The sequence below is a fragment of the Cariama cristata genome, unplaced genomic scaffold (assembly GCF_000690535.1).
Source record: "Cariama cristata isolate BGI_N322 unplaced genomic scaffold, ASM69053v1 scaffold7798, whole genome shotgun sequence".
Taxonomy (NCBI): Eukaryota; Metazoa; Chordata; class Aves; order Cariamiformes; family Cariamidae; genus Cariama; species Cariama cristata.
In genome coordinates, this window is record NW_009632784.1 from 6,705 (window position 1) to 34,459 (window position 27,755).

The window sequence follows — 27,755 nt, forward strand, 5'->3', positions numbered from 1 at the left end:
GGGCTGGTGGGTACATTATAAATACATTTTGTTTCTAATAATAATTTAACTCAAGCAACACACCGTTGTATCTGAAGCAGTAACCTAGTGCGCCATCCAGATACTGAGTGCAAAAAACCATCTGCCTGTTGGGTTCACCAGGCTTATATTCTTCACATAGCGGGGAGGCAAAATGCTACGGAATTACTACTCTATGCTATGGGTTGAATACCAGTTTGAATGTTGAGCAGCCCTGCTAAAGCAGGTCACAGCCTGGAAACTTCCATCCTATGTCCACAAGCTACCTGAACATAGTATTCATAGTTGTATAAAAGTTAACTCCTTCGTATCTGTCAAATAGGAAATACATATATTCTTTCCCCTTGTGGGTAGGAACTCCAGAACAAAAAAAAAAATGAAATTAATTCCTTTAAAATGACACTCTCCAGACAGAATTCCTAGTTGTTAAAACTTCAGCTAACACCTTATGAAAAAGTCAGATCTCAAAGCTGTGCATTTTCATAAATGAGCACTATGAGCTCAATGGAAACAAGAGAATGAATTACCATTCTTCTGCAGATGATTAAGAAAAAAAACATTTTTTTAAGAAAGTGTTTGGCAAATCCACAGATCAGTACCATAAACAGATATAAGATACCAGACGACGCCTTGGAAAATTAATTTGTAGAGGTATTATCCATTTAAAAATAAAGAAAGAAGTTTCAGGAACTTGTTATATAATTTTACTAAATTAAATTTTGAAGAACAGAAAAAGCCAGTTACTTTGATTGCTTTGCCCCAGTTTCATATCAAGCATTAAGTGCCAGAAAATATACCTGCAATGGTTTCTAGACACTGGGTCTTTGCTGTAAAGGATGAAAACCACTGTTTTTTTCCTCTCTGGCGATCTGTGTAGCATTTAATGTGAGGATGTTCCTATATATGCAAAATCACCCTAGTGTTCTGCTGATATAGGGCATGTCAGCTGAGATACATGCAGGGAGAAAGCAGGACTGGTCGTGTGTGATACACAGCTGTCTGCCAAATGGCTGCTGAGTGATTGCCAGCAGCTGAGGCAGGTAAATCTCAGAGGGTGCCTCCAGATCTGACTCACCTGATTTCTTTTTATGCTTCATCTCCATTATCCATTTCTACATCTATATCTTTTGTGGTGTCAGCCGCTCGTGACAAAATGTCTGCCATTAGTGCTTCCTCCAGTTTTTTACGCACTTGTTGCACCCGCTCTTCTTGTTTCCTGAAGGGAGAGAAGGGAAGAATGGGCAGAAACATCAATCCTTCAAGCATACTAGTAGGCTGGGAGCATAATATTTGCATAAACAATGACTCAGGACTGGTTTCTCAACTCTTATTTTAACTTAATTTCAACAGAATACGATAGAACAGTTCCAGTTGGAAGGGACCTACAACGACCATCTAGCCCAACTGCCTGACCCCTCCAGGGTTTACCAAAAATTAGAGTGTATTATTAAGAGCACTGTCCAAATACGCCTTAAACACTGACAGGCTTGGGGCATCAATCACCTCTCTAACCCCTTACTGACTAGTTCTGTTACCTCTGCACATATGGAGGCACACAGGTAGTGCTTGGCACTGAACCTGACAGCATTGAGTCAGAAACCTCTCTGGTTTAGCGTGCATGGTTTACTTTCCCTCACACAGAGACAAAAGGATTGAATGTGACATATGATCTTCCACTCTCAGATCAGACACTTGAAAAGACCAAACAGAAAGTTCCACCAGTCTATCTTTGTCAGACTGGCTTTTTTCTTTGGTTTTTTTTTGTTTTTTTTTTTTTTCCCCCTCTTTTTTGGCAGAGACATTTTAGGGTAGATCACTGAAAAATCACAGCAGGAGATTCCTGTCACGAGCACTGTAAAGGAGTTCTGAGGCAACCTCCCTCTTTCTCAGCCTAAGGGTATGTACACCAGGAGCACCTTCACAAGATGGTGGGGCACTGAGTAGGTCTCTAAGTGCTCAAAGAACCAACTCCAAGTCTGACACAATGTGTGTGCAGGGGAAGAACCTCAAGGAGCTTCACTGTTTCCATTATTTATTTAAGTACTCCTACCTATTTATTCAGTCTTATCTACTAGTCTGTGATGCATTTAAGATGGCAGCAACTTCTGCTGAAACAAAGGTTTGTTTCCCTGGGGCAAGTTCATTAAAAAATTAACTCAATATCAAGACAAATTTAAGATATTTTGATTCAATGTTTAGTTTGGAAGGTAATATTTAGCTTTCAAATGTTATCAGAAAATAAGAAGTCCTTTTTTGAAGTTTTCGCAAGAGAACACAAATTTTGCATCTGACTCAGGGGTTTTTCTATGTGAAAATCCACTTGTCCTATCAAGCTATGTTTTCCAAAAAAGAAAATCTTTAAACAAAATATATGCTTAAAAATGGCCAGAACTCATCAGAAAACAGGCACAGGAAAACATTCATTAGTGCCGCAAACTCCCTGCGGCTATTTAGGATGGCAGGACAGATACAAAGAACATCAAATCTTAGAAGAGCAGGAGTGATATCCAACGTGCTCCAGAGAAGCCAGAAGCCTCTGAGGAGCACCAGCCTCTAAGGCTATTCAGTTCTACGGCTGCAAGCACTACCAGCACTCCCTAAGTACTTCAGAGGTGGCTGTCTGTTTACAGAGATAGCAAAAGGAAGGAAAAAACAAAGAACAAACTAGCAGTTCAGTACAGAACTTGTTTTCTATCTTCCAGCTGTTTTCTATCCTTGTTTTCTATCTCCAGTATACACCTTACTGTCCCAGAGCTGTTAACTTTCAATGCCTAGAGAGTGATCTTTCAAACCCTGGGGCAGAGAACCAAATAAAACCAGAGATGCCTTATCTCTTGCAGAACCTGTGACAAAGGAGAAACAGAAGTTAGAGTAGCAAATTCAGTATTTATTAATTGAATGAAAATGATACCAAGAGCACACAGAAGTTGAAAGATAATTTTTTTAAAAAATCAGTCATAAGAAGTTGTCACCATCTAACTGTTGGAATACACTGTGAACTGGCCAAAGATCATGGAAAATAAATATTTTTATTTTTCCCCTTTTTGGCTTTAGAATTTTGACTTTAAGACAGTAGCACCTTCCCACAATCCACAGCCTACAAACTCCATCCTAACAGGCATCAGACTAGAGTCAATAGCCATTTATTCCAGCGGACCCCTTCCCTAGATTGCTGGTGGCTCCTGACCCAGGGCTAATTTAGGCTATGATGATAAATATGAACACTTAATGACAACATTTTTTAAAAACTGCCCGAATGACCATATCAGAGAGAAGAAAGCTGCCGCAATATCTTCATAAAGCTCCCCTTTAGAGTGCAAAGAAAATTCCAATGAACTAAAACACAGTAAGGACACTTCCCTATTCTTAGACAGAATGGATCAAGAATGAAAAATGTAAATGTTCCTTGAAGATGGTTCTGGTCACCGGGCATTTTAAGCGTATCTCCTGGAAAAACCCTGCAGTATCACATACCCAGTGAAGATACGGGAAATCATCAATCCTCTCTTTCCCAAAAAAGTCACAGGGCATTTAGACAACCTTCCCCACTCAGTAACCTGAATTTAGCCATGAACAGCTGAGCTGGGAGAGAAAGGAGGCATGTTCCAGGCTGCGAATACTTCCTAACATCAATGTGTATCACAGAATGCCCTTGCCAGAAAGCACACAGAATTAATCTGGAACATCCTTTATTTCTTGGTGCTACAAGGTCCTTCCCTGCTTGGCTCTTCAGCGAGTCTGTTGTCCAGACGTTGGATCTAACATGAAGGCCAGCAAGTTTCTTAGACATCAGCTTTGAGGAGTTGGGCACAAAACAATCACAGGCTTTACCACTTCATTAGGCTCCTTTATTTGAGATGTTCTTTTAAATGTACTCAACTATGTTGATGAAGTTTCAGCCTTCCTCCCAGCAAGACACAATCCTCATCTTTTAGTTTAAGTACTATTGCCTTTGAAAGGAAGCTAAAATTAAAGATACGTTACTCCTAACACAGAAATCCACAAGCCCATAATTCCAATCCTGACCTTACTTTCAGTGGAGAACTGCTTTATACAACAGGATTCTGTAAAGCTCTGCCTTCAGGTGATTTCCTTCGTGCTTAGCACAATTTTATTTATCCTCACTACCTGCACTCTTCTCAGCCCACACAACTAAGTGATGCGTGCATGCTTTAAAGATGTGTGATTCCACACTACTGTATGCAATCAAACTATGATACTGTGCCAGTCTCCCCTCTGATTTCTCTATCTATTTTTCTATATTGCTATATCTATTGAGGCTCCATTTGATTCAGTTCTTTATGTGCTGGCACTGCAATGTCTACTCTGTCATCAAAATTAAAAATTGCATATAAGTTCTAGTAATAGCATTTAGCTGCAGCAGAAACACAAAGGTATCTTTACATTTAGAACAGACGTCAGATTAGATGGGAAAAATCCACAGAACCAACTTGTCCTTGTCCGAATACCAGTTGCTCCCCCGCTGCATGTCAGGAGGGAGGTAATAGCCCTTTTCCCCTGCTCTTCCAGCACATTCAAATACGTTATTTTTTGGAGACACTCTAATCGAGAACCACCACCATAAGTGCTTACAGTAGCATTTACTCTGTTTTTATGAAAAACATACTCTAGAGCTTCTCAGCAGCAGGGATTCCACAAGTCTTCCACTAAGCAGAGACAAGATGCACTGCTAAAAAGAGAATTAATTACTAGAATGTTGACTGTATTTGCTGAATTACATTAAACTCAGGTTTAGGGGCATCTACAGATTCCCCCACACATACACCTCTCCAACACATCACTTTTAATACCTCTTTCCCATCCCCTCCTCCCCAGAAATGAACCGCTGTTGAGACTGCATACTCTAAATGGTAATTACAGAACTTCTCAGATGCCAAGTCGCTGTGCTGTCCTGACATACTCTGTATTAAACTCCTCTTTAGATCTGGGGTCAGAAAGCCCATCTCGTAGCCGAGATTGATAAGGATTATTTAGGGGTTTGCCTCCCTGCAACACAAACCACTTTTCCTTACAATTTTCTTATTCCTGAGGAGAGCTCAGATTGTGGAAACACTCTGATCTCTCATTTTCTTGCTTTGGCACATTATAGTCCTTGCAGCTTTGGTCTGTCATACTGGAATTGAGATTTGTATAGGGTACTCAGGGATATTGTGAGGGACTAAGCTACAGCTGACTAGCTTGGGTCAAGGTTCATGTAGCTTAAGATTCAGACATTCTTAAACCCATGCCAAACAAACTTAGAGAGCATTAAACTTGAATTACTCTCCATCCCTGTCTCATGGCAAATACAGCTTAGTTTTTGAACAGATTAACAGGTACTTTTTTTACCCACTACCGTGCAGAGCATCCCACAGCCAGACATACTACATTAATTGTTATGCTTTGGTAAATTTAACAGGTTGCGGCCACCCATAAGAAAAAGCTAAAGTCCTATTACCATGCTATTTGAAAAGGGCAATTGTTAATATACATGAGAAAGCTCAGGTACGAAACCTACTGAAGGATGGTAAGTGCTTCGCAAAGAACATAGACCGAGCAAAAGAAGGGGCTGTTGAAAACTGAAAGGTGGGATTTTCAGAAACAACTTATATGCTTCAGGAAAAGAAATCCCCTGACAACAATAAGCTTCAGAAAATCCCAGTAAAGAGAGAGACATTTGAAAAGAATGACAGACCGCACAATGAAGCAGAACAGAGCTGTGAGTCAAAAATGAGTTTTCTAATACATTGCAAAACTTCATCCGCCTAAGCACAACTAGAAAAAACAATCCAATCCACCTATTTGTTCTTTTCAGAAGATACCACTCCCCAGTTCATCCCAAAAAAGAGAAACTTTTGGGTTAACAGTTAAATGGTTAATGCATTTATCTAGCAGAGACACAAAGGCTGTCAGTCCTAGCCTTTCATGGAAACGGAGGTAACTCAACAGTGCAGTTGCAAAGAACGTACCTAGATGCTGGTCAGGAAAGAAGCGACAAACAGAAGCTGCAAAGCAGCAGTCTCAGGATAAATGACCTCACAGACTCAGTATGGGAGAAGTCAGTTAAGAGGGAATTCTAAAAGCCTGCCTCAGGAGGCTAAGATACGGGTGTAAAGACCAGTGGGAATCACACTGCACTCATTTTCCATACCTACTTTTCTCAGGACTAGCATTAAGAAGCCCAGAACTGTTCAGAAGGTGTATACAACAAATGAGAAAAAAATAGGTGCTTGGCCCTAGTGATAAGGAAAAGCACGGTTGTTTCTTAACGATGCATTTATAGGAGGCTATTTTATGTTTTCCCAGTGAATATGCTGAACCAAAAGAGGAAATTTTGCATTTTACTCTGATTATGAAAGAGATTTACCATCATTACGTGACCAGGAATACTTCAAGTTAAACATGAGTCAAGCCGACAGCTATTTTATTAGATGTAAACAACGGCTACGATCTCCCTGAAGAACTGACAGTACAAAAGAATACAAGCTGGCACCTGACCAGATATCCCCAGTGGCAAACTTTTCTTTCCCACTACGTAAGTTCAGAAAGCAATTCTACTGTTCTCCTTAGTGATAACAGGTGCTGTATTCTGATACTACTTCATGCAACGTGTTTTCTGGATGGTCTTAAAATGAAAGTCAGCTTCACACAAATAGCATGAAAAGGTAACTTTTAGAATATTTAATACTTTTGTAGTGAGCTGCCTACAAAGTCATGAACCAGAAGAGACACCGAAGTGGCAGCATATTCATAGAGGGAGAGCTGCTCCAGTTCAGAATCTCTGTCCTTCCTGAGTTGCCAGTATGGTTTGACATCAAATTCAGAATCTGCTTTGTAAAAACAGCTGAATGCCTGATAAGACAAAAGAGGAATTTTGTTTCCAATAAATAGTAAATGTTATTGAACACGCTAAGAAAGTTTCTCATCCTGCCCTGTAACTTCCTGTAACAAAGCAAGAAGAGTTTACCTTCTGAAAGCATTTCAAGTTGATGTTTAAGAAAATAAAGCAAAGTAAATCCCTAAGCGAAGGACTGGGAATCCAAATAATTTTATACCTTAACATGAGCTCTGCAGAAGCTTCAGTTAGCCTAGCCATCTACTAGTGGACTTTGTTGCCAAGTGAATTCCAACAAGTGGCAAGATGCAAGTTTGGTCTTCAGATTCCCTATGCAACCTAGAATTTAACTAAAAATGTGATACTAAAGGCAGAGTTCATCCCACGTGTTGATTCATGCTAAGCAATGGCAAAAAAAAATTGGATGACAGGATTATGTCCCACGTCTTGCCACACTCTGGTAATTAGTCAATGCAACAAGAAATTTCTCTCTTCACTCAGTCCTAACCTCGAAATTCAGTGCTGAAGCCCCTGCTTTTTAGTACCCAAAGGACGAGTATTTCTTCGAAAAGAAAATTAACAGCACAGCTACTAAAAAACAAAACCTTTGCCTGTATGTGCATAGATCTATCTGTGCTCTTCCTATCATATCCCAATCTCCCGCTTTAAGAGTGTATTAGCCACAAAGTTATACGCTATAGGGGAATATTCTTATTCTCCTTTCTTGAAATTACTTACTTTTTAACAGAGATCAACAAATTAACTTGACCAAACCAGAAACGGGAAGGAAGAAAGCCAATATCGATCATGACTATAGCTTAATCTTTAGGGCACTGTCTCGGGAAAGAAAATGTGGCTTATGACTCACACCTTAGTGAATATTTTGTATTACTATTTTGATCACAAAGAAAAAACCCAGGTTTTCATTCTTTCAAGTTACTGAACTAATCAACAGGTACAAGAAAAATGTTCACACTTCTCTTCCCTTATCTCTTGGACCGCACTGAGCCAGGAAGGAATCTACTTTAATTGAACTTGCTTTTCGTTTTACTGAAGACTTTATGAAACTTACCTAATGTCATCATCGGTGACTATAAAAGCTTTGCAGAGGGGTTGAGATGTGTTAAGCCAGACGGCCGGGTTCTTCTCAACAGCTGCAGAGAGCTGCCCCGTAATAGGTGCAGAACTGGTGTGCAAAGCACTAGCAACAGCTGATAACAGGGTATCATCATTGTTCCCTGGGCCAACTCCTAAAACAAAGATAACTGAATGGTTACCATTCACTTTTCACATATAACTTCCAGTGGCAGAGCTCTTCTCAGTCTGTAAGGTTATGTACACTCACGATGTAACTGCCACTGGATACGTGATTCTATAATCTAAACAGTTAAATGCAAGTTCTTAAAAATGGTTTTGTACTGGCACAGTTCTCCTTTAAGTATAAGTTAGCATTTCAAAAGGCATCTCATTTCTAAAATTGGCTCGTTTTTTTGCTTACACTAACAATTACAATATCCTCAATTTTTTAATCAAGATGATTACATCATAAACTTCTCAGTCACATATTGAAATAGTTTCTTTGCAGCTTCATGGTATTAATCCACACCAGCAGAGTCTTTGCTTTAACACTACAAGGTATTAAATTAATTCTGGAAAATAAACACTGGAGATTTTCACAACACTCAAATTCCCAAGAAAATCTCCCAAGCAGTGGAACAAAGTTATTAATTTTGAACTATGACTTGAACATATTTTAGATCAACTTTCACCAATAAGAGTGCAGTTCTGAAGTGCGGTTTATATTAACCACATAAATGAACTAAAAATAAACATAGTTTTGGAGAGTGAGGTATTTTGTCAGCAAGAACATTTACAATTTGATGTTTACTTAATCTGACTGTAAACCAACAATTTGTTAAGAGCATCAAAAACTCTCTCCTTTTTAAGCACAAACAACTGTGGATTTGAAGCAACTGCAGTAAGTGAACACAATACCTTGAAGACCTTTAGGTAGCTCCATGGATTTTATGATTTGTTCACTGACATCCGATGCACTGAGGCCTTGTAACCTCTTCTCCCAGAAAAGCTGAAAAAGAGAAAAGAAGATTGCTCATTAGGAATAATTAAAAAAAACCCCAAAACTAAATCAGCTCATGGAAATAAACAGCATCATGATCAAAACAGCATCAAAACAGTAAGAGACAGACAGTGCCTGGCAGTTGACAAAACAATCAACCTTACAGTCACGTAAGCTACCAAAATGCTAATATCCTATCCGCTGATGGAGTTTTAGTCACGGGGAAGATGCTTGTGTGGAAAGATGCAGTGTGTGTTGAGACGCTGGAGGCAGCTCTGCACCTTGGAGCAGTACAGCCGCATCAACACTAATGCTCAGCAGCAGCTCTGCCACTTCAGACCTATGCTGGCTTGATGGCCTGGCCCCTTCCGACGCTGTATAGAGCTCTTGACTTATCTGGAAATAGAATCAAATCATTCCTCTTTTAGGAAGATACACGAACCAAATTCACATTCATTTTACTTTCTATTGCTGTGTTTATTAGCTGGGAATATGTTTCCATTTCTCACAGAAATCAATTTCTTGACCTAAGAGATTTTTCTTTAATGATACTGATTTCCCTAGTCACTCCTATATTACTGTTCTAAAGATTCATCCTGAAGTTCTGGGCTGGAGATTAGTCACATCTATTCTTTAAAACGAGTCTTTTCTATATAGCAAGACAGTGATGAAAGATAGTTCAAAAGTTGATTTCCATTCCATAGGAAGCTACATTTAACAAATAATCTTAATAAGGAGGTAAGCAAGAATATCGCTATACAATTTGCTGAAAAAAAGGCATTCAGAAATAGTTTGATTTTTCTGCAGGGTATGGGGGAGGAAAAAAAAAGTCTACTTCTTCTCATGCCTGCAAAATCTGAGACAAAAACCTAGACAAGCAGTTATTCTCATTCCTAGGAAATTCTTTGTTGCAGCTGGGTACCCAAAAGCCTCAGTTTAAGACAGGGCTTTCGAATATCACATTCTGCTCCAAAACTGGAAATGAAACAACTACAGCATCCTCTTTCATCTTCCGTGGAACCTATATTGCTAGTCATATGACATCATAACTGAAGCACTCACTATGCATTAGTGATTCTTATTCAGGAAAAAAAAAAAAAAATCAGTTACAGAGGTAGTAAAGGCAAAGAAAAAAGCAACAAAGAACATCTATCTTAGCATTAAGAGTGTATCTCTGACTGAAAATAAATCATGCAGTTATGCTAAGAAAAAACACAATACTCCCCACAACATGCCTGTACAGCTTCATAAATCAGTAGGATGAATGATACTTGTGTCGCCTGAGAGATTACCAGGTCATTTTACAGAGACTGACTTATTTAAGCACTCTTGTCTGGACAATAGGACACATTTGTAACCGAGTTTAGATCTAAGTGGCTTAGAAAACCCACACAGGATCACTTAAGTAAGCTCTTCAACTTTTTTTCAAACTCTGACTACATTTCTCACATTCTTGACATCGCCGTGATTTGACAGCTTTTTGAAAATACCTGTTGCCACTTGTGTCTCATTTTACTAGCACCACTTAAACTTCAAATGCTTCCTGTGAACTGACTCCTCACTCTTAACTAGTATTAATTTTCAACATTCCAACCCAGGTTTGAGCAACATTGTTAGTTGAGGATCGGGGCACCTCTTTTATCTTGTTAAATATTAAATATTTAGTACCTCCAGTCATTCACTCGTACTGTTTACCACTATAGCTAAGCCCCCACCCCAAGAAAGCACTCCAGACGTCTCATAGCAGCCCTCACAACTTCGTGGATGAAGTGGCAGTGCCTTAAAGTTCTCTAGAACGCTGAAGAAATCCTTTGGTACAGAGGCAAAACCATCAACTCAGTAGCCAAACTCAAAAAGGAATACTAGGATTCAGATAAATGAAATCAAAGCAAAACCCTGTCAATTCAGTATTTCATCACAAGGTTAGGTTCCCGTCTTGATAAAGTCTCTACAAAGCTTATTCATGTTTTCCACTGTCAAAAGAATTCACCCTTCATTCCCCTTTCCCTCTCCATTTCATCAACATTTAGAGATAAACAAAAGGACCACCAACTCCAAATCCTTTTATAAGCTACAGGTAAACATAAGAACAGCCTCTGTTTATTCAGGATAAAATTAATTCGTCTACAGCAGCAAATACATCATGAAATACAATCACATATTATTGGGTTTTGATTCTTCAGTTCCCTACTCAAATCAACTCAGCACAAAATCACAGAGGGAACGAGGAATCAGGAGAACGGTTTGGTCACAGCAGGTGTATAGGAATGCAAATGCCTGTGTGGGAGAGAGAGGTGCTTGAAGAAGGACAACTAACACATATGAAAGTTTAGAAGATTCGAAAGTGTAGTGCAATATTAATTGGATGGAGCTTCCAACACCGGTACTCACTCAGCTCTTGAAGCACAGATTGCAAATGCAGGGAAAAGTCTATGTAACTATCAACACCTCCGATGACTTTGAGGTCAATGTCAGCTAGAAAAAAGCACTTGGTACTTAGACACACCTGTTAAAATAAGACTGAAGCAAAGCATGTTCCTAGCACACAGCTTCCAGCACCGTTATATGTAATTATTTGCAAACAACAATGATTGTGCTCCAAATTTTCACCTCCCTAGATCTCCACTGAGACTGCACAAGTCACTCTTAGTAATTTTTTGCTTCGAAATGAATCACGCTCTGAGAGTTTTATTATGAAGTTTGTTCCCCAACCCTTTATGGGTTCTTACAAGTCCGCTCTGAACCCCTGGATCTTACTGAAGGTTCTGAGCTGGACCAGATCTGGACAAGTATTTCTCTATCAGCTGCCGCAGGAATAGCTATTAAGGGACAGAGAGAGAGGGAAGGAAGCTGCTAATATAAATTTGGAAAAAGCTTTTCTGTTACTCTACTTACATGATGAAGATGCAACCATTCCACAGCAATGGAAGTACACATTCAAGTAACTGAAAAAGATCATGCAAGTCTTGATGTGCAGAATATCTGCCTCTGAGGTTACAGCCCTGAAAATAGCTTACATTATTTAACTTGCAACTCTCTCATCATTAGTGAGACAGAGAATAGAAAAAGAGAAAGTAAAGCTCAGGTTCACAGGCTTTGTGCCCCGCTAAGCACCTAAATTAGGAGCAATTCATAAAAATCCCATCTAGTTTAACAGTTGGGCATCAGCATCCCTAGACCACGGCCTAGGCAGATTGCCCCCTTGGCATTCCTCTCCTGCCCAAAGCCACCTGGACTTCATAAAACAAGCAACAGCCCCTCACACAGTGCAAGCATCTGCAGATACAGCCACTCAAATTCAATGACTGCCAGAAACAGAGGCCACCTTCTACATAATAACCTTACATCATCTCAAAATTAGAGGTTTCCTTGTAAAATGGAGTGAGCTATCCAGACCCTGGGCTTTTCTCAGCTTGAGTACCCTGGAGAGTGCTGTAATCCCTGAAGTGCAGGGCAGGCTGATAATGTCCAACCTTCCTTTCTCCTGCTGAGAGTGCACCAGCACAGCCAGAAAAGCAATATTCACGCCGCCAGGAAAGAAACATTAGCGAACATGAGACCCTGTTATTCAGTAATGAGAATCCTGATGAGACCAGGATAGGAAGGAATGAGAGAAGAACCGGATTTCAAGATTCGTCATTGTTATGATGTGGTATTTCATTACTAATGTAAAATGAATAACCATCCTGAGGATTCATCAGTCAGTTACGGGTATTCATCCTGTTGGAGGATGAAAAATGGCTCTATTTCAGTTTTGCTTGAAGTAGTTGTTAGGGAACACACCCTGAAAAGAGCCTAAAACCCAGGTCTTTCATTTACCGATGTTGTGAGTATTCTAGATTCAGAAAGATCCAGCAGCAAAGTGCTCCATTTCCTAGGAAATTAATCAAGATGCATTATACCAAAAGTGATCTCTTATGCAATAATCTCCTCCCGAACAAGAAACGTATCCCTTATCACTCAAACCTACTATCCTAAGGGCAACCCTGCTTTTTTCCCCTGACAGAGGAGGCAATGTAATGCCAAGGTCCCCAGGGTGGAGCTGAATTTTTACTTCCTTGTTGTTCTGAAACTCCATAATGGCAGAGCTGTACTACAGCTGTGCTTCTGAAGTTCTTTGTTTGGAGAATTATAAAATATTGCTTCCTCCACAATTGTTTCTTGTCCAAGAAAAGCTATTTGTGACTAATGGTGAACTATAATCTAACCCGTAATCTCTGCAAAAACACAGTCTCCTAAGAAACTACTATTTCTCATTCAGACAACAAAGAAATGACAGATTAGCCTCTCTATTGCAAGAGCCACTAAATACAAACATATTATGAGCTGCTCCTTTTCCTTAGATAAGTAAAAGTCTATTTGCTGTTGCTCAAGCAATGAAAGCCTACAGGAAATTTTTGCTGGAAAGGAATCCATTCTATTATTTTTCAAAGAAAAGCACATATGTTCCCAACATTCGTTTGTGGAGGGTGACTGATTTATACATAAATCAATCAATCAAGAAGCTCAATTTCATCTGCCATTTACTTTTTACAGAGTATTGAAAATACTGTAGATGTCAACAGAATGGTATACTTGACTGGACACACAGAAGAAAGGACAATGCTTCTCATGTTGGTAAGTTCAGAGATTTGTTTACTGAGGTGGTTTCTTCTATTTAGACAGCTACACATATCTGCCCTTAACTTGCAGCAGTAGTCAGAAAAAGTTACCATCTAATTCAGAAGTACGATGGACACAGCAAGTTTAACAGCAGACTCACAACTCCAGGCAGCTGCCTTGGCATCTTCCCAGCTCTCAGGAACCACATTTATTTCCACGCTGCTTCCAGATGCATCGTAACCTGGTATGTGAGCTGATTAAAAGTTAGTCACGTCCACAGAAAATACAGTTAACAGCTACACTGTACTGCAGACACAGACAGCCTGCCATTTTGTTATGTTTCAAAATGTGTTTTAAAGGCAAAGTGAGATCAGAATGCCAGTTACCATTTGGGAAACTGCACAAGTGATTGACACTTCAGGCAGCTAAATGAGGAAATATGATCAAAAACAGAGGTCTTGTCAAAGTCTCCATGGAAGAATTTAACAGGAACAAGAATTTCTCCAGAAAACTGGAAAACTTCTTTCCTCTTTGTATGTCCAGTTGCTCAGTTGCTCAGCGCTGCTGCATCCATAATTGGCAAGCAGAATTTCAGTGTTCTTTAGTTGCCTGGGAGGGGGAGATGGGACTTAACAATCTTACTGGGTTCCTTCCACCCCTCTTTTTGATAATTCTAATAGATATTAACCAACAAGCTTAATTTTTTCAATCCTACCTAATTTTAGATTCCAGTCCTTTTAAGTTGATCCACATGAAATAAAATCACATCTATTTGACAAAATACGAAGTGCTAAGAGCTACATATGTCTTTCTTGTTAAGAACTATTCACAGGAAGACATAGATAAAATGACATCCTGCAACTTTTCTCATAAATTAGGCTTTCTAGACTGCATATATCTTATGCGAAAAAGTTATTATGGTCAGATCTAATTTGTCATACATAATCCTATTCAATAATCCATTACGATACAACCCACTCCAAATATATGTGCAAAAAGTTATTATGGTCAGATTTAATTTGTCATACATAATCCAATATTCAATAATCCTTTACGATACAACCCACTCCAAATATATGTGACAGTACGTATAAAAGAGACTTTCAAGTCAATTTTAAAGAGTACTTCTGGCCTACAGACAGATGATGTTACAAGTAAATACATCCGGTTTATCCTAAAGTGTTTTTAAAAAGTAAAGAGAGACTTTCAAGTTAATTTTAAAGAGTACTTCTGGCCTACAGATAGATGATGTTACAAGTAAATACATCCAGTTTATCCTAAAGTGTTTTTAAAAAGTAAATACCCTCAGATTTATCCTAAGGTTCGTTTTAACGGTGGTTGTCTGCCACAGAACTACAGGAATCAGATCACATAATACTAACTGACTAGCTGATTTTCTCAAAATGAGCTCTGAAGAGAAGGATGGCCTCCTCTTAAACACCTGAGGTATGTTTGTGGAATGCTTTAGCTAAATGTATCAGGAAGATACTGAGATCAATGCTTTGCAAATTCAGCGTTATGATTACCACTTACATAAACATCAGTTTTACCAGTATGATTTCAAATATCCCTTACCACCACAATCAACAGTATACAACAGAATTAATTAGTGATCAGCAGGTCCTCAGGAGTCAAAGCTCTCTCAAAGCAGTACCTCAGGTACCATACATTTAGGGCGCAGGGGTAAATGAGTGAATTTCATATTTACCCTGAAAAAGGTCACTAAGTGTGGAACACTGAACCAAGAAGCTCTAACACACAAAGAAGAGGATAAGTGCTCTACCTAGGACACAGACCTGGACCTTTTGGAGGCACCAAGTGTAGGTACAAAGGGCAGTGATTCATAAGAAAGAAGTTTGATTTGCAGCACCATTCCATTTGATCCAGTTAGGTACAGAACACCTAACAGGCAGGTAACTCAAGTTTAAGTGATTACAGTAAAGGTTTACTGCCTATAATAGTTTCAGATAGTTACAGAACTTCCTCTGCTTCACATTCACTCTTCTTATCGAGGTATACTCCAATCCAGATGCACATATGGAGCATTAATGTGCCCTGAAGTACTGCTACATCTAGTGGTCTTTTTGCTAAATACAAAGGACGGAGAAAACAATGTGATTTTAAGACAGCACTCAACACCACCTAAGAGGAAGATGAAATATAGTTGCATGATTTTTTGATTCATCATTAATTCCAATTTCAGCAATGCTAATCTGACTTTTTAAAATCCAAACCATTACCCTTAAATTCATCAAGAATGTATCATATCTTACTGAAACTTAAGAAGTCTAACATTGGAGAGGAGGCTAAAATAAGGGGCTTTGTTGTTTAATTTTCTTTCCTTGCAGGGCCCACTAGCAATCTTTCAGGATTCCTTTTCTTACACTGGTTTATCAGAGGACTCCGTGAGGGAAAAAAACCCAAAGCCACAGAAATAGTAAGAAAACCTATCTTAAGTAAGCTTATGAAGAGTTAAAATATTCTGAGCAGGTTGATCCTTCAAAAACAGACGTTAAAGCACTTTGAACGAAACTGCAATTGAGGCTATTAGACTTGCTATTTAGGAACTCACAGTTAGAATCATAGAATCATAGAATGGTTTGGTTGGAAGGGATCTTAAAGCCCACCCAGTTCCAACCCCCCTGCCATGGGCAGGGACACCTCCCACCAGACCAGGTTGCTCACAGCCCCATCCAACCTGGCCTTCAACACTTCCAGGGATGGGGCAGCCACAGTTTCCCTGGGCAACCGGCGCCAGTGCCTCACCACCCTCACCGGGAAGAATTTATTCCTGATATCCTATCTAAATCTTCCCTCTTCCAGTTTAAAGCCGTTGCCCCTTGTCCCATCCCTCCCTGCCTTTGTCAAAAGTCCCTCCCCAGCTTTCTTGTCGGCCCCTTTAGGTACTGGAAGAGAGAGGCCTCTAAGGTCTCCCCAGAGCCTTCTCTTCTCCAGGCTGAACAACCCCAACTCTCTCAGCCTGTCCTCACAGCAGAGGTGCTCCAGTCCTCGGATCATCTTCGTGGCCTCCTCTGGACTCGCTCCAACAGGTCCATGTCCTTCTTATGGGTGCCCATAGCTGTAGGCAGTACTGCAGGGAGGTCTCACCAGAGCAGGGTAGGTGGGGAGAATCCCCTCCCTCGACCTGCTGGCCATGCTGCTTTGGATGCAGCCCAGGATATGGTTGGCTTTCTGGGCTGCCAGCACACATTGCTGGGTCAGGTTGAGCTCATCAACCAGCACACCCAGTCCTTTCCCTCAGGGCTGCTCTCAATCCATTCTCCGCCCAGCCTGTATTTGTGCTTGGGGTTGCCTCGACCCATGTGCAGGACCTTGCACTTGGCCTTGTTGAACTTCATGAGTTTCACATGGGCCCACCTTTCAAGCCTGCCCAGGTCCCTCTGGATGGCATCCCTTCCCTCCAGCGCGTCGAGCGCACCACACAGCTTGGTGCCATCGGCAAACTTGCTGCGGGTGCACTCCATCCCACTGTCCATGTTGCCAACAAAGATGTCAAACAGCACCAGTCCCAATACCGATCCCTGAGGAACACCACTCATCACCAGTTTCCACTTGAACACTGAGCCGTTGACAGCAACTCTTTGAGTGCGACCATCCAGCCAATTCCTTATCCACCGAGTGGTCCATCCAACAAATCCATGTCTCTCCAATTTAGAGACAAGGATGTCATGCGGGACAGTGTCAAAGATACCCCTACCATTTGATTAGATATGAAGAATTCAAGAAATCTCTGTGGATTGACTGGTATTGATATGTGAACAAAAGCCACATAGAGGAAGAAGACTGATAGTTAAGAGGAGAGAAGCCTAGTGAGTACCAGAAGACCCTTCAGAGCATGCATGCATACACACACAGCTCAAGTTCTGACACCACCTACTTCCAGGATTCTCCAGAACATTTCCAGTTTTTCTCAGGTAAAGTTCTCCACCAACCTTTAAGAATGGCTTTGAAAGCTTTAAGATGCTGTCTTGCATAGCTGTTGCTTGAAAAAGGCTTAGACAACCTTGTGACACTTCTTGTGTGCAACAAACTAGCATGCTGAATATATGGAAGCAGCAGTTGCCACAAAAATCTGTTGCTCTAACCGACAGATTTACCTATATAAAGATCATAGGCAAGCTGTTATTAGTTTATCTTTCCAAGAACTACCACGGGGTTTACTGCTTAAAGAAGAGCTGCTGCCAAATATCTTCCCTGCCAACACCAATAAGTATGTCTTCTCACTCTCAGGTCATGAAAAAAACTACTACTGACTGCCAAAGGAACTACAGTACTCATTTATTTTGATCTCTACATAAGGAGGAAGGCCAAAGAGACTTTTCAGGGAATTCTGGTTAGGCTGTGCTTTGAAAAGGGAGATACAATAGATATAAGCAGATAAAGTTTTCAGAGATGGATATCTAGAACTACAGAAGCAAGAATCCCTCGGGGATTTGGGCCAAGGATTGAAGAAACAGGGAGGAATGACACTGGAAGCGGTAACTGAAGAAGCTTTATATACAAATAGGCTATATAGTCAGTGTTTCAGCATTCACTTGGATATCCAATACTGACATATTTACAGTCTACATACAGGAAAGTTTGCACACCTGAGTATGACAGAAAGAGAAGACAGTGATACATGTAGGGATTATTTATGCAAGGAAAATATAGGCTTTATCTAGAGGGGAAGAGAATTCAAATACACTTGCATTTGTCTAACAACTGTGTCTCAAGTGACAGGTGCTCCACATGGTGCAGGCTTTGTTAAGAACAAAGTTTTCCAGCAACTTCAGTCCTCACTCTGGCTTCTCTGCTTTATCTCAACAGATCACATCAAGAAAAGAATCGTTGCTTTTTGAAAACCAAGCAAAGATCGTACCTGTTAATATTTACGCTCCAGCTAGTGAGTAAAACATCAGAATGAACCGCACGCTATGTTCAAACAAGGTGTGCATGTGTGTGCATCTATGTGTGCATACATGAAGGGTGCACACATGATCAATGACTGGAGTTCTTCCATACTTTTGGTTGCTAATACCAAAGAAATATTGATGGCATGATGGAAATCTGTGTGTAAAGAAACCAGATCACTGGAAATTGTTTATGAAAGCTGTCAATTTGCTTAAGGTTCTCCTGTAACTGACAGCATACTACCTACATTAAATTGCTCTGTTCCAGATTTTTGAATGAAAATTTTACTGAAAAGTCACTCAAAATTTTAGGTAAAAACAACTCTAACAATCTATTCCCTCCTTTCCCCAAGTCTCTCACCTACGTCAACCATGACTACTCAGAACAAAGACAAAGCAGAAAACAGCTCAATGTAGCATTCTAGCTTGGAAAAAAGCAAGAGTAAGACACACCAAGATTTGCTTTGCTATAAGATATGTAAGAGTAACTATTCCACATTCAATGCAAACAGAGCTAGCATTTCTTCCAAATGAAGTATGGCAATACAGAATAAGAAGAGTGTTTAAAGTGTCCTCTTCCAAAGATGGACTGTTGCAAGTAAGGAGAAAGGAGTTTGACTGAAAAAGGATGCTGACACAGTGATCAGCAGATTATGATTTCTTGAAGACCTTGCTATAGCTTAATCCAATAGAACCTATCTTAAAGAGGCAAAGATTTAACTTGGGTAGGTTTGAAAATAGCCTATTCTGCAAATCTTTACTGGATACTCATTCTCAAAAGACAAGGGATGCATTCCCAAAAACTTCAATCACTATGTGTTTGAAGAAAAGACTCTGGAAGAAAGAAAACAGGGAGGAAACAGGCAAGCATGAAAAGGTTTGGAATCCATCAAGATATGAATTGCCAGACATCCATTTCTCTTGCCGCAGTGGAGGCATAACTTTCATATGCTGTGGTGATTATTACTGGTTCAGTAGACATGACCAAAAGGAAATTCCTGACACACAAAGTGTAGTAGCTCAAAAGAAAAACCCAAAGAATGTGAAGAGAATCAATAGACACATGCAACTATGCATCTTTTAGATCTGAATGTGATACACTTACATGGCCCCTGTTGAACTTCATGGGACCAACAGTGAGGTTAGCTGAGGCCTTCAAATCTTGCTAAAAGACATCTCAACAAGATGATCCAATATGGCTCGATATTTCTTCTTTTTCTTTCTCACCTGAATTTAGAGGATGCAGAGTCTAAATTGCTTATGTTGTTTCTTACAAGAACAGCATTCAAGATGTTTGAAAGTGCGATATTAGAGGCAGCTTGAGTTTCAAAGGAAATGTTGTTAAAAGTTAGTGACATAAGAGTGTACAAAAATTTGAACATGCCTCTACGTTTTCTTCTCATCCCTGCACTTCTAAGATAGAATAAGGTGTTTCAATCTGATGGTAGTAAAGCTTTGACTCAAAAAATGTAACTCAGACATAAAAACAATATCTCAGTCCAATATACACTACATTATCTAGCCAATCATTCGTTCATTAACTAGATTCCCATTTCTTCTCAGCTCCCTCCTCCCCATAAAAAACCAAAACTAACTAAGCACTGTGTAAACAGGCAATCTATCACTGATATAAGGAAAAGAGACTGAAGGAGAATTTGTGTAAGATGAGTTTATGTTACTGTCGTTTGTATTTATAGTAGTAATAGAGTGAAAAAGTAGGATTCAAAATACAGTTCTTTATTGATTTTGCACAAAGTTCTTCTACATAAAAGAGAGATATTACTTCTTGATGAGAACTGTGTGTTTTGATAGAAGTTTCTATCAAGAAGCTGCACAAGAATTTTTTTTTATATTTGATGTCCAATTGCAACAGTACAGCATATATCTGAATTTCAAGAGGAATGTGGTAATCAGTTATGAATGAAATTTTGGATTAAGAAATATTTATCTCCATGTGAACTGTTATTTCTGCATTTTTTAAAAAATTGTATGTATTACACACATTTCTGTAAGTAACCTTCAAGATATAAATTCTCATTTGTAATTGAAGCACAGCTGAAAACAAGCACATTTTCAGTTTGTTTCAATTTTCTGAGAGGTAACAATGGAAATAGATTAATTCTTACTTGTCTTGGCTGCTCCGTCACTCGCTGTGGATCAGATCGTACTTTGTTACTAGGATGATTGGTAACTTTGGTGACTGGTTGTTTGAAAATTGATGCAGTCTGTCTGATTGGTAAAGTTGTATTTAAGTCTGGTTTTCCCTGTTAAAAAAAAGAAAAACGTAAATTAACAAAAATTATACATAAAAAGTATGCAAATTAATGCTGGATTCACCCTCTTCTACAGATGTGCAAAAGAAGCAGGTGCCTTTGAGGTAAAGATTTCCCTTAAATGTGGTACTTAACTAACCTTCACAGTCATCCATTTTAAAGAAAAAAACAAATGTAATACTTAAGTTGTTCCACGCATTTTCACCTTCCTGGGAAGAAGCAAACTGCTTGAAAGTCCATCTTTTCATTTGTTAAAATAAGCACGCTAGTTGTTCAAGTGACTGAGATTCTGAAAAGAGACAGCTTCACGATCAGATGTCAAAATGAAATCTCCAAAGCTTCAGGAAAATATGTTTGTAGCAAACAGTTTATAAAGTTCCAGGTCTTAAACGGCAGCAACTTCCTACATAACTTTGGTCACAAATTTCCTAAGCAATTCCTACATCAAACCATTCCTAATTAAGTGCAGTAATTTATTCTGGAACGAAACTAAACCTATCAACTTTAACAGGTCTTTTGGCAAAGCTAGTTTTTATTAGGTTTGTGAACTGATGATTCCCTGGCATCGGATATAACTTCACCAATAATATCTTGTCACACATCAAACCTTTAGGTCCTTGGAGGTACTAGTGCCTGAACCCCTCTCTGTAGCAACAACTCCAGAAGTATTTGGGGTGAGGGAATGGAATTCTCCCATAACCCGCAAGATTGATGAAGAAGGAGAAAGATCATCACCTGCACACCACGCCAGCTTCTCTAAATCCGTCTCTCCAGCCAAAAGCAGACTGTCAGTTTGAAGTGCTGTGCCAACAGAGCAGCACCTTACAGCTTTTTGTTTGTAATCCCGTTTCCTCCAAGTCTTGAACACATAACTTCAGTCTTCTCTGCTCTTGTATTTTGGTATTTTTCTTAACAACTGAAATAATTCCATCACCGCCCCCTCCCCACCCCCCCAAGGATACAAGGGTGTGACTGAGAAGACAAGTCATTAGACTGACACAAGAGAGACACTAAAAATAAATATCCCATGATACATATTTTCCCAATGAACATGTATCAAAAAGCAAGTTCACTATTTTGCAGGACAGTCTTAAGCACTTCAAAACATTTAATAGCCGTATCTAGTTTCTGACAAAGAAAAATGGTTAAGCTTTTGCTTTTTAAAAGTTTACTGCTACTCATTCAAAAGGAAGGAAGAAAAATCAGTTATCATGTAATATTTCATATCGCAGAAGTTTTATAATTGGCTGTGAGATCATAGCTCAAAAGTTACACAATGAACATCAGTATTAGCCTCCATCCAAGGATCATGTTAAAAGAGTTTTTCATTAGGATTTACTTAGATTCCTAATTTTGTGAGAAAAAGCAATGTCTTGGGCCTAGAAATGGGAATTAAAACTTAATCATCAAATCCTCCATATTTAGATTATACAATTTGGACTACCTGACGTCACAAAAGAGACTACGTTAAGAACCAGAGAGCACATGCTTGTTTAAAAATCATTTGCTCCTAGGCTGAACACTCTGGAATTCCAGATGATGAACATTAGAATACTGACTATAGATATTCTGTAATGATCTGTATAAAAATGAAATTAAAAATACGGTGAGAGGCTTAGGCTTATTAAGCAATAAGCCTTCTCTTCACTGCATCTGTCTCAGATTAAATTCTTATTTTAAAAGTACGTATCCCTCTTTTAGAGCTTTGCTAGAGCAATCTGACAGGGTAGCTCCTCCACCACCAGAACATCCTGTATTTTAGCATACCTCTCTTACTGCAAGGTGGATGGCTGATGAGAAAGGGAGAGTGAAGCCATTCTTTCCATATGTGTACAGTGCATAATCTATAAACTAGCAATAAAGAGAGTATCATCTCTGCACTCCACAGAAAGTAATCTTCATCATGAAGACCATTCTACAGGTAAGCCACTTAATCCCCAAAACCATCCTTACATACTACAATGGTTATTATATTGGCTGTTCCTATCCAACTATTTGATTCATCTGTTGGGTGGGGGCAGAGGGAAGGGAGGAGCCTCTTTCTGTAGCTTCTCCAGGATGACACGGTGCTATTAGATCCTTCCTGGTAGAAAAAGTAAGGAATTCCTCCACATAATTCTAAGGAATGGAATCGATAGGAAGGAGCAACAGAATAATACTTCATATTTATCTAGGCATCTCAACATTAGCTAAATGAAGGGATAGTTTTAAAATTTCAGGCCTCAATTTTTCCTGCAGATGGCAAAGAAGGTGATTTATCAAGAGTGCTATGCATATTCTTAGCTATTCAACAGTATGTCTCAATTCATACACTCATAAGTTAGCACTGTAGCATTTTGGGAATCCTTGCTTAATACTGATTTGCTCACCCTCTCTTAAGAGCCAAAACAGTTTTCCAGTCCAACAGAAGAAATGTGCTAGAACATACAGGTGAATTCTGAAAGAGTTCTAGAAATCTGTTCTTTTCAATGGAAGCAATTCTGATCACAGGTCTCTCTCTATTCCTACCACTCCTTTAAATATACCTTGTTAGTTTATAGGTCCCCTTTCTTCACAATTTCCAGGTAGTTCAGGTAACTCTACCTTCAGCTCCATCCCTAACACACTGTTGATTCTCATCTAACTGGGACCAGAGTTTCCATGGCACCTTGTTATTTTATAGGTCCCCTTTCTTCATAATTTCCAGGTAGTTCAGGTAACTCATGAACTACTATAAGGCTAAAACCATAAATGCCAATGGAAGTTCTCCTCAGAAATTCAGGCATCTATCATTTCTGGTTTATAAACTTATAGTCAAAAACTAACCAGCCTCCATGTCTTGCAATATTACTGCTTTCAAATAGAAAAAGCAGCACATCTTCAGAGATCTCTACCTTCAGCTCCATCCCTAACACACTGTTGATTCTCATCTAACTGGGACCAGAGTTTCCATGGCCAGAGCAAACAGCAACAGTGCACAAGTACTTCTGCCTCATTACAGTTAATAGTTTTAACCAACCAGAGAAATTACCATTCAATTAGCATGGAAGTCCTAAGATCTTTTTATACAAAGCAGCAGTGAGAATCTAAGCTTATAAAAAAATCCAGAAATCAGGCTTCTCCAAATGTTTCACCTAGGTAGTCCCAGTCCACTAGAAAAATACTTTCAGATACTTTGGTCATTGCTTTTAGCATGTGCTTTGCATGGTGGACACTGATTATGGGCTCTATTTTTTTTCCCCACTGATGATGACAATAGTAAGTCTAATATTAGACTTTTTCATATATAATACATATCTTCATATATAATTAAAGCACCTCTGATGAGCACAGAATCACCAACCAGAGCTAGACAGTAATTGCATGTATTTAAATTTGCACAAAGTATTTTGCCAATGAACTTTCCTCACACCACATAACTTAATTCACATTAGAACCTTGACAGACCTTGCCTATCCTACAGGCTTCACATTCCCTGATCTTGTGACATCAAGTTCAAAGTAGTATTTGAAGCTTTGAAGTCCATGCCCCCAGGGCATTCTGCGCAGTAGCACCAGTATTTAGAGGTAAAATAGCTATTAAAACTGACAAAACCAATAATACTACAGAGCCATCTGCCATATGGGGGATAAATCTGGTTTAGCAAACATTTCTAGAACAAAGGTCTTCGTTTCAAGTTCATGAAAAATATTTACAGTTCCTTTTTGCCAGTAATGCAACTTAGAGAAGTTAAAAAAATAAATCCATTAAACTTAGAAAAATAAAAAGGAAGATTTCTTCAGGCAGTGTGACAAATTAAGAAAATTCAGCTACATTAATGATATGGCCCCCAGAATTAAAGTGAAACCCTGATGAGTTATAAACTATGCAGGAAATACAGGTTCGAGAGCTAGATGTCCCATATACTTTTTATCAAGGCTACACACTAGAAAACGGTCATTAGGATAAACTGTTTAAACTAAGAACAGATCAATTCCTAAGTACCGTGATTACAATCTTACTACTTTCCTACTTTATTTCCTTTCTAATCATAGTCACATCTGGGCTTTCTGATCCCATCCTAAACAGTCTCTCATTTGTGGCATTGAGTTTTGAACAACAGAAATAAACTCTTTAGTACGGAAACTTGCTAAGCTCACCCATCTCCAGCATCTGCAGATCTTCAGTTCTACAGGTAAAAAAAATTATCACACGTTAACAGGAAGCGACTGATATTCAGAGAAACTCTTTTTCACAACAAATCTTAAGCCAGCCATACATAAGATTTATTCATGACAAAGGAAAAGTCTCCAGTACATCCTAATAGAAATAAGGAACAAAGATTCCTACAATCAACATCTCTCCTGGAGAATAAAAAGCTCTTTTGAGCTTTCCACACAGAAGACACTATCTACATGTTTCAAATGGTCAAAGATTCCTTCATTTCAGATGGCGATCAAGCTCACAATATTCAATTTTAGGTACACCTACAAACCTTCAGTCTTCAGAAACAGAGACATACTGTGGGCTTTTACATTGCTTGACTACTATCACAAAACAGAATCTCTTTCTACTCTGGGAACTACAGCGATGTATCAGCTAGCAAAAATATCAATGTTCCCTGCTCATTTTTACTCATTAGGAGTATTTTATGCTTCAACAACGGTATCGAAAAGAATTTCAGTCCACTATCATTCCAAAAATGTGTATCTCCAGAAGCATCAGTGCGCCCCAGACATAAAAACATTTTAAAAACTCAACAATATATTTCCAGGCTTTTCAAATCCTTTAACCTAAGAAGTCACTTATAACCAGACAGCATCTTTAACTAATACTCTCTATTATGTTTTCTTTTCCAAATAAAGACTTGATAAGCATATTTTTATATGCACAGCAGTATGCTGTATCTACTGGATTCATATTCAATTGTATTCCTTATTTCATTGTCTCTTCAAAAGCACTTCAAATAAAGTAACTTAATTTGCAAGTGAAATGTAAAAATGGTTACACAGAAAACAATAGCAAGATTAGTACAGGTTGAAACAAAACTCCTCCTGCAGCTCTACCGTAAATAAACCTATCAAAGATATGCCTTTATTGCCAATACTGAAAGGTCAGTAAGAATGCACAACACTAAGACTGGAGATAAGTATTTTGCTAGAAGAATACTTCCATGTCATTTACACTGTTGTACATTAACATCACAAAATGGAGAGCATTCATTAGCATATATTATCCTCGGTTCCATTTTAAGCCAGGTGGCATTAGTATGTCAGTCTTGACATTGAGTTCTAACCTGCTAATGATGAGAATCTCAAAAGTTAGAAGTATGGCAAGACAGCATTTCCATCTACCAGCTGCATAAATCTAACTGCCTAGACACGTCTGAGAAAGAAGACTCAAGTATATTTTGATGTTCCTTCTTGAAACATAAGGGGAGCCAAAGAATTTAGAAACATTTGTAGTAAACTGTTTGTACAAAAACAAACAACCCATAAAATATGAGCAAGTTTATACACAAACTTGCCTATGCAAGTCTGTCTTTTATGGCCCCCCAGCAGCACAGCTGCAAGGCAGACTAGAAGACGACCACAACCAATCTTTTTCAGTGTCTGTGGAAGAAAATATAAACTTCAGGAATAAGTTAGGAACTCATTTTTAACTATCACAGGAATACTGCAGAAATTCTTGAAAGCTCATGAGTTACAGATGCAGTCACTTAGAAATAATACATGTTATTTACCTTAAAAAAGGTATTTTTTTCTAATCTTGTCTTTAACAGAGCTACTGTGAGCAACATTCAAGCGATATAAGATCATAGGAATACCAAGTGAGCGCAGACTCATCTAGATTTTTATACACCAAAGTTTGTAATTTCTGCTCATGCAAAAAGCCTAACCAAAACCTCTCCTTGGACTACCCCCAAATGTTACATTATTTGAAAGCCTAACGTCTGTGGGAAGAAAATATTAAATAATTTTAAACACATGCTTTAAATTAAAAGAAATCAGCATGAAATGTGTGGTTCATGCATTACAAACAGCAGATGACAAAAAACATCAGTGCACAAGACATAGCTATAACTCGTTAGGTATTTTCATACACTGCTGCAAGTTATGAAATCCTGAAGAATAAATCACTTTAAAAAGAAAACATTGCAACTTGTTACAGAAATCCTTTCAAACTGTGGTACGAGGTTTCTAAAGTTGGTCCAGGAACATAGTAAATTTAGCTGACTCTCAGATACCTGTCACGTCCCTATGTGCTACATCAGTTACTTCACTTCGGTATGCTTCAGCCTTTTATTTTTAACCTACTAATACACATTTTCTTCAGTATTCAAAAGGATACACTGTTGTTCAAAAAGAAACAGACAATAAGAGAACAATCAGATCAATAGAGAAAGGCCCAATCTTAAACAGAAAAACACCTGGCCTTGTGAAGCTACATAGCTGTACAAAGACATCCATATTGGTACAGATAAATGCATTTGCCTCAGAAAACAAGCTTCCTGGCACATACTGCACACATTAAAAATGTGAACTATTTCATCTCAGAACAGGAAGATGAACATAGCAATTTGAAGCCTTGCACAGGAGAACCTCTTGGCGTCAACAGTCCCAACTCTTCCCATTTAGAAGAGTATCATTCAGGTAGATGACTAGCACTGAGGTTCGTAGTCCCAAGCCAACTCCTGAATTACTCAAACTTTTGATTCATACTTAACCTCACCTTGATATTTTCTTGGTAGTAGCAGAGTATACCTTCTGTTTAGAAATTTACGACTCTACCACTACTAAAAATTAAACATACAGGTACATCTTAGAAGCCGACTGCTTTAAGCAGAAAAGAAATTGCTACATGAACTACAGGAAAGGAAATTCTTAGGATATCCTTAAACACAGTATTTACTAACAAACCTTATTTTGATTGAGAGAATCATTCCTTAGTCTCTGTTTGTTCTTCTGCAATTTACTGGGCATCATCTTTCCCGTTCTGAAGTCAAAACTGCTGAGATCAACAGTGTTTCCCAGGTATCTTGCCAACTGAGGCTTGCTTCTGAACTTCTTACCACTTGG

The 27,755-nt window shown here is 38.9% G+C and overlaps 1 protein-coding gene across 1 annotated transcript; it reads right to left on the minus strand.

The window, feature by feature from the left end:
• Positions 1-1,104: 1,104 nt before the first annotated feature.
• LOC104155301 (methyl-CpG-binding domain protein 2) lies at positions 1,105-27,755 on the minus strand. Its single transcript, XM_009706497.1, has 5 exons — positions 27,597-27,755; positions 20,572-20,709; positions 8,849-8,939; positions 7,926-8,103; positions 1,105-1,234 (listed from the first exon to the last, which is right to left on the minus strand). Exons 1-5 carry the CDS (start codon positions 27,660-27,662, stop codon positions 1,105-1,107), a joined length of 603 nt encoding a protein of 200 aa, XP_009704799.1. The 5' UTR covers positions 27,663-27,755.